This window comes from Natrix helvetica, assembly GCF_964273705.1.
Source record: "Natrix helvetica genome assembly, chromosome: 3".
NCBI lineage: Eukaryota > Metazoa > Chordata > Lepidosauria > Squamata > Natricidae > Natrix > Natrix helvetica.
The window spans coordinates 144,350,768-144,365,464 of record NC_138549.1 but is presented as its reverse complement, the minus strand read 5'-3'; the positions used below and the strand labels follow the sequence as shown (position 1 = coordinate 144,365,464).

The following is a 14,697-nucleotide window of genomic DNA, read 5'->3' as shown; positions in this document are numbered from 1 at the left end:
TTAGTGGCTAAGACTCCTGCCTAAGATATAATACAGCCCAGGTTCAAATCCCAGTAAGGGTATGGCTAGCTGATGAGAGCTAATTAGCTCGAAATAGATCTATACTAGTCTCCCTTTATTTATTTATCAGTACAAATACAACACAAATATAAAAAGGCAACATTAAAAATAAAAATATGGTTTTCTGCCTGCATGGTCTTCTGTGATGAGCCGAAGGACAGAAAGAGGGAGTAGTGACCTTCCTCCCATATTTAGGCATACCAGGGGTTGTAACACAAATACATACATATATACATATATATATATATATGTATGTATGTATGTATGTACGTACGTACGTACGTACGTACGTACGTACATACATACATACACATACATACCGTAGGTATGTGTGTGTATGTATGTATGTATGTATGTTTTTGTAGATTGTATGTATGCATGCATGCATGCATGCATGCATACATACATACATACATACATACATACATAGTCGTAGATTTTCATGGGTGTAGGTATGTTGGTCTTGTTGTATTTGGGTCTTTTCCCATGTAAGATTGAGATTGTCTTGGCAACGTTTTGGCTCACTCGCCATCTTCAGGCTGGTGTTTTTGGCTTAAAGCGTGGTCAGGCTAGAAAACCAAGGAGTCTACAAAATACCATGCAAAATCTGCCCTGAAACATACATATGACAAACTAATAGGATAATAAATGCATGCATCGCAGAACACAAGAACACAGTCAGAAAAAAAGAAAAAAACTTCCTCCCTTTTCCAGCACCTTAAAGCTACAGGACATGAAATTGATTTTGAAGGAACCAAATTAATCTCCAAAACTGAACGCTTCAACAAGAGAATAATTATGGAAGCTATCGAAATAGAGAACACCCCCACAACGTGAATAAACATGACAATGCCTCCCGCCTACCAGACATCTGGAAACCAGCCCTAGTCAACAAACAAGCCCCACCCACCACCCAGGCACAACACAAATCAACAACACACAGCCAGCACCGATCAGCACCAATCTACCAATCATGATACAACCACACAGGCTATCAATTCACTTACTGAAACAAAGCCAGCACTCCACACACCCCCACCAAGATTTATAGAAAGATGGCAGCCCCGACCACGCTTTAAGCCGAAAACACCAGCCTGAAGATGGCAAGTGATATATATATATATAGTTTAATTGTCATGAACTAGCCAGAATGGTTGAGAATTCGGCGGCATGAAGTTTAATAAATAAATATTGAGGGCATCCCCTTCCCCCCCTTGAATCTCTGATTACAAACCTAATTGTTTTACCAATGTAGCATGGCATAATGGTCACAAGTGTCAGGTTTTGGTAACAGAAAGTAAATGTAAGTAAACAGAAGTTTGGGATTACAAATCTTGGAATTTCCAACTAACAGAGGAGTATCCCCGGTTTGGGAAGGCTGACATAGCCTCAGTGTCTGCAGTTTTAATCCAGCCTCTTTCACTTCATATATATGACATCCACACCCATAACTAGGATTCTCAATAATTATTGTACTTATTTTCCAGAACGCTAACTAGATAAAACAAAATTTTGCATGCCTCTTTTTCTAGGCAGAGGTCTTTCTACATATTCTTTGAGTAACAAATCTGTGTTGAAGCTACACAATAGAAAGTATGTAGTAGCCAGCCTGAAATAATATACAGTATATATGTATTATGGATGTTTAGATACCTCAATTTACACCTTCAGTCATTATACTCTGGTAGCATACATTTAAATAGTGCTAAACCTGTTTAGTCTCTGTAATTGCTTTTTTCTCTTTGGAAGGTGGGAATATTAAAAACTCAAAATAAAATTGTATGAATATTTGGCAAGGAGAGTAATTTCCCACAGGACATTTTGACAGAATTTAAATGTGCTAATTGGTAACTTATTAAAGTAGCATTTTTTTATTTTCTAAACTATCCTCAAAATATTAATCACAGTAAAAAAAGTGTGTATAATTAATAAGGCTGTATATTAGGCACAGTCCCTTGAAAAACGGGCAATTCTGTTCATACGTTTTGCAAGGCATTCTCCCGTGTTTATTGTTCCAAAGGCATTTATAATTTTTAACCAGTCTCAATTATATTTCAGCAATTTCTTTTTAATTGTCTCGGTGGCGTGGGTTTTGTTATTTTAATCATACGAGCCTCTCAAAGCCGCGTAAGTGAAATGGGCGGCTCTATAAATTTAATAAATAAATAAATATAGGGGGGTTTTCAGGAAACATACCAAAGGGAGCCAGATCCCCAGCTTTTCCTGGCCATTGCAGAGATGAGATATAAGCCCCGCAGAAATGATATAAAAATGTGGTTTATTTTGCGTACGGTCTGCGCTTAAGGCTAAGAGTTTACCCATCGCATGATGCTTACAAACACCCATAAGAACTAACCACCGACTAGAAAGTCTCAGGGGTAGTATTGGAAGGCCGCCTTGTAGACTTCAAATCTGCATGTTCCCCCTCCCGTCTCCGATTATCGCTTCCAAAAAGCGACCGAAGAACATCCCGGCTGTTCCATAAGGAAGAAACCTCGGTTGTCTTTTTTCTGCTCCACCCGGCAAGCGCTTCGCGCACGCTGGATTAACGGCCCCTTTCTCTCGCCGTAGGGCGCTCGGATCATGTGACGGGAGCCGCGTGGCTCGACCGACGCGACCAGCGGGGCTTCAAGCGGCTGCCTTTCCCTGCCGTGACCAGGGCGCGTTGAGCTCGAGGTGTGGCGCGGGGGACGATGAGCGGCGGTCGACGGAAGGAGGAGCCGTCGTCGCACCCGCACTCGCAGCAGCAGCAGCACCTGGTAGCCAACGGCGGCGGCGGAGTGTTGCGGGCCTCCTTGTGGGGCAAAGCCTTGCGGAGCGACTCCGCCTGGGAGGACAAGGTGAGGCCTAGACCGGGTGGACGGACACACAGACACACGCAAAGCGGGCTGGCCGGGTGTCTACGGGAGGGCAGGTCTCGGCCTTGCGCTCGCGGGCGACGGGCTGGGGCTTCCTGGCGTTTTTTGAGGGGGGGGTGTTGGAGCGGCGGGGGGGGGACGACGACTCTGCCAGTCGGTTCTCCTAAAGGTCACAGCAGAGCCCTCGTAGGCGCCCAGCTGGCAGGAGTCTCTGTATATCGGACATTAACACAATTGAGAGAGTCCAGAGGTGTTTCAGGAGAAGAGTCCTCCGCTCCTCTGCTCACAACAGAATCCCTTATGCCACAAGGCTCGAAAGGTTGGCCTTGAACAACCTTGAACTACGTCTGACCTGAACGTACTACACAAAACTATTCACTACAACGTCCTACCTGTCAACGACTACTTCAGCTTCAACCTCAATAATAATCAGGCAAACAATAGATTCAAAGGCAAGGTAAACTGCTCCAAACTTGATTGCGGAGAATACGACTTAAGCAATAGAGTGGTCAGTGCCTGGAATGCTCTACCTGACTCCGTTGTTACTTCCTCTAACCCCCATAACTTTAACCTAAGACTGTCTACTGTTGATCTCACCCTATTCTTAAGAGGTCCGTAAAGGGGGTGATCATAAGCGCACCAGCGTGCCTACCGTCCCTGTCCTACTGTCTCCATTTATTTGTACCCATTTACTATGATCATATTTATGTTTATACTTATACCTATTATCGTTTACATGTTTGACAAAAATAAACAAAAATAGAGCCTGCTGGGGTTGCACCTTGAGTTGTTGGGCAAGAAGGATGGAAGATGTGAAGGAAATTGACACTTGATTAAGGCGGCAATGTTGCCTGCCCCAAAACCGTTGGGATTGGTGTCAGCCCCTTTTGCTGGCTTGAGGTGGGTGGTGGTGTTACAGTTTCCCCACCAAGGAGCATCTTGGCAGTGTTTTCCCCTAGATGGGAGGCCTTCAAACTTGGCAACTTTAAGATTTGTGGGCTTCAACTCCCAGAATTCTCCAGCCAGCTGGCTGGAGAATTCTGGGAGTTGAAGTCCATAAGTCTTAAAAGTTGCCAAGTTTGAAGACCTCTGTCCTAGATTCACAAGAGATCAGCAGGTGGAGAGCTTTTCCCTCCAACTTTGGCTGGCAGGCTAACTGCCATGCCTAGTTGGGAAGTGGGAAATGTTTGACAACCAGGAGGTGTTCTCCCTTTTTATCTTGAATCCTGGATTGCTGCAATGTGGCCTGCTTTAGGTTGCCTTTGAAGATCATTAGGAAATGGCAATTGGCACAGAATATGGCAACCTACTAGCTGGCACGTATTGTGGCAACACTTAAAATTCTGGGCGCTGCCTTGCCTGCCAATCTGTTTCCAAATAGAATTCAGAGTACTGGATTTGACCTGGAAAGAACCCCACAGGGTTTGCATCTTTGTTACTCTCATGTTACTCTCAGGACCATCTTCTCTAAACAGAATCTTCCTATACTGTCCAGACAGCCCAGAAAGCAATGCTTTGGGTTACCTTCTTCCTCCCTGGAATGTCAGAATAGGCTCTCTTTTTTTTGGTGGCCTTTCCCTTATTTGGAACGCATACTCCCCACCCCCAGGTCTGAATTTTACAATTCAGAAAAATGTAAAAGTTTTGCTTTTTTGCTAAGTTTTTATGGCCAGAGAGCCACTTGTTTATTAGCCTATTCCTAATTATATTTCAAGTTTTTTTTATCAAATTGTTTTCATTAAATGTTTTTAGGATGTTTGTGAGAACCAGTTTGGTGGTGTGGTTAAAATCATTAGGGTACAGACCAGTGGTGGGTTGCAGATGGTATGCCCCGGTACAGGTGTACCGGTGCCTACCCGGAGCACCGGGTACCATTCCGGTACAGTGCTCCAGAGGGCCTGCGTGTTCCAAGAGATAACCATGCATGTGTGTGCTGTGCGCATGTGCACACGCGGTGCGTGTGTTCATGTGGTGCATGCCGGGCTGGTTGCAACGGGATCCAGAACCCACCACTGGTACAGACTGTCAGTACAGACTACTTTAGATATGAAGTCAGGTGGTAACTTTGGACCAGACATTCTCAGCCCTAGAAAGAAGACAATGGCAAACCAATTTTAATTAATAGGGAAGAAAACTATGTGTGGACTTATCCATGTAGTTATCAGAAGTCAAGACCGATTCAAAGGCATCAAAAAGGTTTTGAAAATATTTATGTAAGCTTCCTGATGTTTATAAAATTGGATGATATATAGTTTAGATGGATAAATAATATTCTATATGTTGTGATTCATTTAACGTAGAGTCTTGTGCAAACAGTTTTTATGTTTTTCAGAGTGCTTAATTTTGATTTAAGCAACTAAGATTTTTAAGGGGGGTGGAGAGTTTGAAGAACAGTCTGGATACTGTTGAAGCTAAAAGCTTAGATTATGTAAATTATAGTTTAGCATGATTAAGGTGACCAACTTTTTTACAATGAAAAGGAGGACAAAACACGTTCTATTGTCCAAAATGCTAAGGTGACCAACGTTTTTACAATGAAAAGGAGGACAAATAAATTGGAAAAAATATATCGTAAATAAAAGAAATATTTTATTCATTGCAACAACAATACACTAAAATATGATATATGCATAATAAAAACAGTTGCAACATTTTATATTGTAATTATGCTTACATGCCTGTTAATTATTATTAAAATGAGTACTTTTCCATTGAATTAATATTTTTGTCAATGTATCATCTTCTAACAATATATTGGAAATATCTGAACAAGAAATATCCTTCATATTGAATTTTACGGCAAGTGCTGCAGCTAGAGTATCAACATTCAATCTCGATTTCTCACTTGTCGAAAAATCATCGGCAATTGAAAAAAAAACTCTTTCAACTGCTGCATTAGTTCCAGGGCAGCACAACGTAAATTGAACGTAAATTGAACAAGTATAAATAAATGTTCACATGGAATATGTTCATTTTTGAAATGGCTGAAAATATCCACCCATCTTTTATCAATTTCAACATGTTGATTTTCCCATTGTATTAATTTTTCAGAATTTAAATATACATTCAGTCTTCTAATTTCTTCAAAGAGACACTTGTCGTCTATTTTAATGTCTAGCATTTCTTTAGATAAAAGTTCAACACAAGATTCAATATCTGTTCAATATACTTGCGATGAAGTAAAAAAAACACCATTAAAAACCGTTTAATAAAATACGTCACATAACGCGCAACAGATTAGCCTTCAAATATCAAAAAGGAGGACATGTAGGAGGACACTTTTCGAGGGAGGACAGAACTTACAAAAGAAGGACTGTCCTCCCTAAAGGAGGACGGTTGGTCACCTTAGCATGATGAGTAATTCAGTTGACCAAGGTGACACAATTCAAAGGAGGAGCTGCTACCAAGTGAGATACCAAGTGGGGTAAAAGAAATCTTGACTTCAGGGCATATCTGTAACCCAATAAACATCTGCAACAAGACCCAGTTTAGTTCTTAGGAAGATAAAGGGAAGGTGCACAGAAATGATTGTGTCGCTATAACTTTATAATAAAAGTAGTATAGGCCTGCATGAGCTTTGTTTCCTAATCTGGTCTACTTTAAAGGGCTAATATGTAGTCATAAACAGGGTAGGGAATATAGATATTCAAATTAAACTCTTAAAATCATAAGTTCTGTATAATTTCTATTTCACTATTGTGAAACAAAAGAAGCTGGAATCTGACTTTAGAACCAAGCAAATTGTCTTATGGTAGAAAGTACATCTTTTTTCCATCATTTCATAGCAGGTGGAAATTTTTCATTCTAATCTGTTCTGTGAATTAATTATGCTTTTTTTTTAAACAGAAGAATTCAGGCTGCTTGTTCAGCCCATTTGTAAATAAAGTGAAATTAGAATGGCCTAGAGATTAGTGAGCTGATATTAGCTTAGATTTAAACAGTGTCTTGACAATGAAGCTAAGCAGATACCTCACTGAATCAGTAACCCCCTCCATCTCCCAGAGTTGTTATGAGATTAAAATAATTTATCTAAGCTCCTTGAAAGACAGGTGGTTAATAAATAGGAAATGAATGTAAGTATATACTTTTTACCTTGGAATTGAGATAGATTTCCAGGTAGGATGGAAATAATTGCAGGTGTCTCATTTCTGAATCTCCTTTTAGTTTTTCAGACCTTCTCGAAATGTTTGTATAGTTCTTTTGAATTAGGCAGGTGAGATATCTTGAGAACTTAGAATTGTTGTTATAACAGGAGATACTCCTCTACATACAGTATATTGAATGTAAATATAGGTTCCATATGAATTTGATACTGTTTTTTCTCTGCAGGATGAATTTTTAGATGTCATTTACTGGTTCCGGCAGATCATTGCTGTTATTTTGGGAGTGATCTGGGGAATTGTTCCACTTAAGGGATTTGTGGGTATAGCAATGTAAGTTTTTTTCCATGTATTTAAAGACAATCATTTATGAAGTTGAAATGTTTAAGACAAGGGATATATATTTGAAGCATATGGGTTTTGTATTATACATTTATTTGAGCTTGCAAAGTTTTCTCAGAACAGTTTGTAGGAAAGAAGTTGACAGATACAGAAGGCTTCTTAAATTTAGTCAGAGGGAACATGCCCCAGAGCATCAGAAAAGGTTTTCACAGAAAAAAACTGGCTGCAGTGCATGAAATAAAGAAAATGTTGAAAATGCGTCCATTTGCCTGAAAATATTTGTCTATAAGCTTAGAATGTGTTATTTATTGCTGAAAACTAAGTGTATGGCTATGTTGAAAAATTATATAGATGTTTAGCTATGAAGTTTCAGCTATGACGAAATGATAAAGAGAATATCTTAAATACTGTTAGTAATTAGCATCATGAAGCATTTTCACAGTTGCCTATGTTTTCCTTAAATGATAAGAAAGGGAGTTTGTGAAAATGAAATGCCTCCAGTTATTTCTTCTAAATCTATTTATAGACTTATAGATAAATATCTACATCTGGCTTAACTTTATTTAGAAGATTAGGATAAGAAAGAATATCATCCATGTTTCTTGAATGTAAGCAACCCAAATTTTTAATAAAGCCAAGATAGTATGGCTTAGAGGCAGAATTCATAGTTCAGGTTCACCTGAAATTAACACAGAGCAGCAAGAAGATAATCAAAATCTTTGATTCCACATATGTAGTAGAAAAGCCATTTCTAGGTTCTTTCTGAATTTAGTGAGGTTCACCTGTTGCTTTTAGAGCTTTAAAATAGGATACCTCTTCAGTACCTATTGTCCTTATATTTAATGTTATATTGTTAAAGGGCTAATGCATGTGCATTCAGGATTCTTGTTTGAAGCAGGCTTGTGAAAGACACAATCTACCATTTAAATTCATTTGGGAGAGACTGATAACAATAGTAGAGATAGTCCTTGATTTATGATCATAATGGATCCTGTCCATTATAGTTGTAAGTTGTGTCAGTCATAAAATGGACCATTTATTTGAGCAATCCAATTTTGCAAACTTTTTTGTGGTGGTTGTTTAGCAAACACCATGGATATTAAGTGCGCCAATTGTTTGCTAAAAAAAAAAAAACCAGATATGTGATTATGTGACCCAGGGACATGCAAACAGCCATAAGTTGCTGAATGCCTGAAATGTGTTCACATGACTGCAGGGAAGTCCATCATAGCTCTGAATGATTGCCATATGACTGGTCATAAATCAAGGCCTACCAGTGTTTTAATCTGTACTGGCAGTACAGACTTGTAGCATAAGAAAACTTGCAAATTCTGGTCATGTGATTGCAGAATGTTGCAACCTGTCATAATTGCAAGCCAAGTTGCCAAGCACCTGAAATGCCATGGATAGCTCTGGGGGAGGGGTGGCAGTTGTAACTTTAAGAACAGATCAACAACAGCCTTTTTTAAAAACTCCACTGTAACTTTGTACAATTGTTAAATGACTGGTTATAAGTTGAGGACTATGTGTAGGTAGGGGCTGCTCTTAATTTCAGTGATAACTGAAACAAGAAAGCCGCTTGATACCGTTGCATTGTAAATTGACTGAAGTTGCCCAGCATCTCTCTTTTTTTCTCTCTCTCCTCCAGATTCTGCCTCATAAATGCTGGCGTCCTGTACCTCTATTTTAGCAGTTTTCAGCAAATAGATGAAGAGGAGTATGGTGGAACATGGGAGTTAACAAAGGAAGGCTTCGTGACATCTTTTGCTTTGTTTTTGGTAATTTATGTTACTTGTTTGTAGATTCCTGACATTATACGCACAGTATAAAACAGGAGGTAGATTATCATCCCAAGAAACCTCAAGAGCTAGAGAGAAAAGAAATAGATTAAATTTAGAAATGTAAATTACATGTGAGTAAAATAATGGATATTCTTTCCCCTACTAAGAATTTAAAAGGCAAATGTATAACTTTTAGAATTCAACATAACACGAGCAAGCTCCCCGTTGTAAATTGCATTGTTTTTTTCTCTTCAGCTCAAAATTATGCCTGTTTGCTCTTGGGGAGCATTGCTCTGTGTGTGCATTGGCCCGCCGTTGACATTGCCCGGTTCCCCTTTCCCCCCACCCGGGCCACCAAGGTTGAGGATCACTGTTTTATGGCCTACTTAGAGGATGGGGAATATAGAGAAATGGGGAATTGGTTCTGCTGATGGCTGTTGCATTGTTGATGAATTAATCCAAAGTACTTAATGGTAAAACATTTCATTATGCTAATTTGTACAGAAAGATATATGTATCTGTGCAAGTGGGAGTGCAGTGAAAGCTTTTTATCTGCCCCCTTTTTCAGTAAGTATATTTGAAAACTTTTGACCATGTATTCTGTCTAATATTTTTATGTGCAAGCTATAGCATTTAATAGAAAATATTATAAATGCCACTATTAATCTTCAGTATAAAGTAATATAGAGAAAAAAGAGCTTTGGCAATTATTCTGTTTAGGGTATAAATTGTTCTGTTTAGTTGTTGTTAGAAGATGTCACTTACATTCTTGTTCAAACATATACAATTAGTGTATAATTATAACATATATAACTCGTTATAATGTCTCAAAGCTTCTGGTTGGGATACAAAATTTTGATTGTAGGTGTTTACTCTTTATACATAAAGTATCCAGTACTGTATCTTTGGTTGTTTCCAAGTTTTCATACATAAATATAAAAAAATATAGAATAGTAGTTTCCAAAAGGGGTGCAAAATATTTTATTATACTTACGGTATATCCATTCCACTCTTACGACTGTTCTAATCTTAACAAAGTGTTTTAATCATATTCTAATAGCTAATAGGTCAAAATGCTGATAGGATCATTTTGAAGTCATAATATTGAAGAAAGTTTAGAAGAACATAATAACATTTCTGCTAGACCAGGGAAAGAGATGTAACAGAATCAGAACATTTTTACCTTGAGAAAAATTTTATTTGTCTGTCTCCTGCTAGCACTAAAAAGCAGTGAGGTTTTCTGACGCTAGTCTAAAGTTTTTTTATGATCCCTTATTTTAGTAATGTTAAATAATGCAATCTTATTCAGAAGGAAGAAAGCAAAATACATTCATACTTATAATTTGGTAAAGTTTAGATCTTTTTCTTATTTGTTCTTATCTCTGCTTCATTTCAGGTTGTTTGGATAATCTTCTACACTGCCATCCATTATGATTGACAAACTCAGCCAAATTAATTGTCTTAACTGAAGAACACTTTAAGAACCCCTTTGGCCTATGGAGAGGTAGAATAAGCCAGTTTTTACATCCATGGTCCAAGGAGACGCAACATGTCTTGGAGATTCTAAGAAGAAAAGTTTGATCAGTCTTAGTTTAAAAAGCTGTTGCTTTTCCAGAACTTTAAAAAAAGCCATTACAATGCTTTGCAGACAGCACAAGACTTTTCAATCTTTCAGCCTTCTTGGTGACTTCAACCAGTATGGCGATGACAAATCTTTATATCCTAAAAGGGTGATTCTGTTAATTAATGTGCGTCGATTATCTTGTTCTCTTTGAAATCTATTCAGATTGTGACTTGTCTTCCATTTGTAAGACATACTAAAATGGTAGCCATCATGAAGCATGGCAGGAGGAGAACTCTGCTGAATGTATTGTAGAACATAGATTTTGATGGTTCTCAGCTGCTTTTGAGGAAATTAAAGCTCTGATCTGATTGTATTAAGTACTAATGTCTTTAAATGGTTCATCCAGGGTCTTAAAATTTTGGTCGCTTAACAATGTAATAAGCATAATCTTCAGATGGTTTCCTAATATTTTGAAATTTTAACTATTTACTGAGAAGTGTAAGGCTTTCGTAGCTTCATTAGGGAACTTCCCAAAACAATTGCAGTGATTTAGAAACATCTTAATATATTGGTTAGTTAACCAATTCAGTTTTCAGAACCTACCTCAGAGTCAGTGATCTAAATGCACAAAATAACAGATGCTTCAGAATTCAATTACTTTGGGATTGTTATAGGTTTTTGAAGCTGAAACATAATACAGAATAATACAGAATAATTAAGGCAGCTAATGTCTTGTACATAGAACTAATTTTCAGATAGGAGTAGACTGAAATTCAGTGTTGATCTTTTATGATTATTGAAAGTATCAGAATGAAAAATTCTATTAATTGTACACTAATTGGGCTACTTATGAGCTTTAATTGTACTTCAATTATTTTAAGATTTAAACTTGTCTATATAAGTATTTAATAATTTCAAGAAAAAGCTATTTCCTATCTTAAGTTAATGTAAGTAGACAGAAAATGGAGTTGTTCATTAAGACTGCCTTATAATGAGAAGCTGTTTTGAGTCCTAATATGCCGTGGATAAATTTCCAGTTCTTTGTACTCCTCTTTTAAACGCTTAAATGTGCATACTTCTTTTTTCACAAGTAGCTTTCCATGTATTCTCTTTCAACATTGTCAGGTCTGTCTGCCTTTTTTGCAGTTCAGTTTTAACATCAGGGAAGAATTTAGCCACAGGAAATGAAAGACAAAACTACTAAAGATTGGAGAGCCTTAGCAGAGGTTTCTCTTGCAGTTCTTCATTGCCAACTTAAGTGTTCTCTCCTTCAGTTTGAGGAGATACTTAGACATTTTGGTATTTGCTATAAGCTGCATTTCTCAATCAGCAGGTTTTTTTTTCCAAAGCTTGAGTCATCTTGAAAATAAATAAATCATTTTATACATGGAAGATCACTAATAAAGATCACTTTAAGAAGCCGGTGTAATGTTTTCTTATTGGTATTGCCATTTTTAAATTTTCAAGTAGTATTTTGTAACTGCTTTGGCCCTTAAAGTAGTTGGATACTTGCTTTTAAAAAAGAAGATGGCATGGTAGGTTTTTGTTAAGAGATCTGGCCATAAATATGAGTTTTAGTATTGCAGGATAATCTTAGTCTGTCTTTTACTTTGGGATAGTGGGAGGAAAAACTCTTGCCTTCATTTGTGGAAAAACTTTTTTTTACTGATTTTAAGATCTAAGTTACATAAGAGATCCTCTTGGAATTGTATAAAACTGTTGGGGTTGGGGAGAGTTAGAACTGGAGCAGATTGCATCTTTAAATTATCTCCACCAGCAAACATTAGCAGACATGCTATGTGATTAAAGTTATTGTTCCTGCACTAACTTCCATCATGTTGATGTCTCACATTACAACCGCAGTGATTTACTATCGTAACTCCAGGTTCAATTCTGGTCATAAGTCATAGGCTACCTGCTGTATACCAGGGGTGTCAAACTGGATTTCTTCGACGGCCGGATCAGCATTGTAGTTCTCCGTGGGCAAACTCCGTGGGCCGGTGGGGGGGGGAGAGATAGGATGGACGCCTCCTGCAGCATCCTGCCGGCCAAAACGGGGCTTGGGGAGGGCACATGCGGCCCTCTCTGCCCCATTTTTGGCATGAACAGCCTCCTGCAACACTTTACTGGCTAAAACAGGACGCGAGGGCCCCGCACACGGCTCCCCCATGTCTTCTTTTTGCCCTCCATGGCCTCCTGCAATACTACATACCCATAAATACTCCATACATACTCCATGGCCTCCTGCAGCATTAGATACCAATAAATAACTCTATGGAGCTAATCGAAAGAATGACGAGTCCAAGTATCTCCTTCACATAATCCTAGTCTTTGCTTAATATGACAGCTGAACAGCATCCAGAATCCCTCGTTATGGCCTCCCCAGCAGTTCCATCTCAATGACGATCACCTTCAGTTCTGCACAATAAAATTCTTGTGCCATTTCCCAAATCCTATTACAATGCCAACGGTTACTGCTCTTCCACATCTTACCCACGTAGTATATGGATTCTGTACTACAAATGGAGCAAAGAGGTATTCATTGCAGAATAGGCTGTATCTCTTGTGGGCTATTAGGGGTCAAGAGGAGAGCAACTTGGAGCCAACTGAGAGGTCTGATGTTGCTGCTTACCAAAGCAATGTCTGGCCTAGATTTCAGATCAACAATGTAGCCTATGCTGAGCTTGTCTTCCACAAAACACCCCCAAAGAATCCGCCTGCCTGCCTGGATTTCTTTTAATTAAACTAAGTTTATATTTTAATCAAATTTTTGGACTTTTTTTTTCAGACTGGCAAGATTTTATTGTATTCATCAGATGATTTTCTGCCTCCTTAAAAGATTGTGTAAATTTGATTTTTAAAACTTTATGCCTGTGAAATTAATTTGAAGGGGAATTTAAATGTAATACAAATGGATCTGATGGATGATTCTTTCCCCAAAGATGATATTAAACCAAGAAATCGATCCCAATATTTCTTTTGTTTTAAATAAAAAAGCTCCACTAAGATTTAGGACACTTAGAAGTGACAAAAAAGATGGTTTTTTTTTATGTATTCAAAAAAATTCTATTAAACTTTTGAAGGATTTTCATTTTAAAACACAGATGAGCAGAAAACTACCTCTTAAGATTTTTCTGAATAGGTTAAAGAATAGTTTGTTTTTTTAATGAGGAAAGTGTTGTAAGATTGGCTTCTTCAACCAGTGCTAAAGGAAGAAAATAATATGGTTGCTCTTACTGGACTTTTGCTGACAAAAATTGATTGACTAGCATTTGGATTTTGTTTTCCTTATCTAAGTGATGAGCTATGGGTAGAAGAGAAATTATGCTTTATTTAGAGATGGTGACAGCTATTTAAAAAAATAGCTGGAATGAAGGGGGAAAGTACCTTTTCTCCAATCCGATCCAACTAGGCACGGCTAGTCTAGTGAAGAGAAGGACCAGGGGAGACATGATAGCAATGTTCCAATATTTGAAGGGCTGCCACAGGGAGTCAAGCTATTTTCCAAAGCACCTGAAGGCCAGACAAGGAATAATGGATGGAGACTGACCAAGGAGAGATTCAACCTGGAAATAAGGAGAAATTTTCTGACAGTGAGAACGACCAATCAATGTGGGAGCTTCATCATTAAGACTTTCAAGAAGAGATTGGACTGCCGTTTGTCAGAAATGGTGTAGATTCTCCTGCTTGAGGAGGGTGGGGGTTGACTAGATGACCTATAAAGTCCCTTCCAACTCTGTTAATCTCTAATCCCGTCAGCCAAAAAAAGTGTCGGCTGGCGGGAACTAGAAGACCCTTCACGATGGTGAGTGACATTTTCCCATCTCCGCCATCCCCCTTTTACTCCCTGAAGCGACACCGCGGAGCTTAGAGACGGCCAAGCGAGTCGGCCAGCGAATCCTGCCTCTCAAAGCTCCGCCCCGCCGGCCTTTAGCGTCCGCCCTTCCCGCACGCCTCCGCTTCCTCCCCAGACACTCGGCTGGGCTCCCCTC

The 14,697-nt window shown here is 38.6% G+C and overlaps 1 protein-coding gene across 2 annotated transcripts; it reads left to right on the top strand.

Moving 5' to 3' along the window:
* The first annotated feature begins 2,329 nt into the window (after window positions 1–2,329).
* RAB5IF (RAB5 interacting factor) lies at window positions 2,330–12,124 on the top strand. 2 transcript variants are annotated; one of them, XM_081947577.1, is made up of 5 exons: window positions 2,330–2,900; window positions 7,248–7,351; window positions 9,009–9,138; window positions 9,646–9,708; window positions 10,538–12,124. In XM_081947577.1, the coding sequence occupies exons 1-5, from the start codon at window positions 2,754–2,756 to the stop codon at window positions 10,577–10,579; spliced, it is 486 nt and encodes a 161-aa protein (XP_081803703.1). In that variant the 5' UTR covers window positions 2,330–2,753; the 3' UTR covers window positions 10,580–12,124. The 2 variants fall into 2 exon arrangements, with proteins under 2 accessions (XP_081803703.1, XP_081803704.1); XM_081947578.1 differs by lacking the exon at window positions 9,646–9,708 and having other exon boundaries at window positions 2,408–2,900.
* The last annotated feature ends 2,573 nt before the right edge of the window (window positions 12,125–14,697 follow it).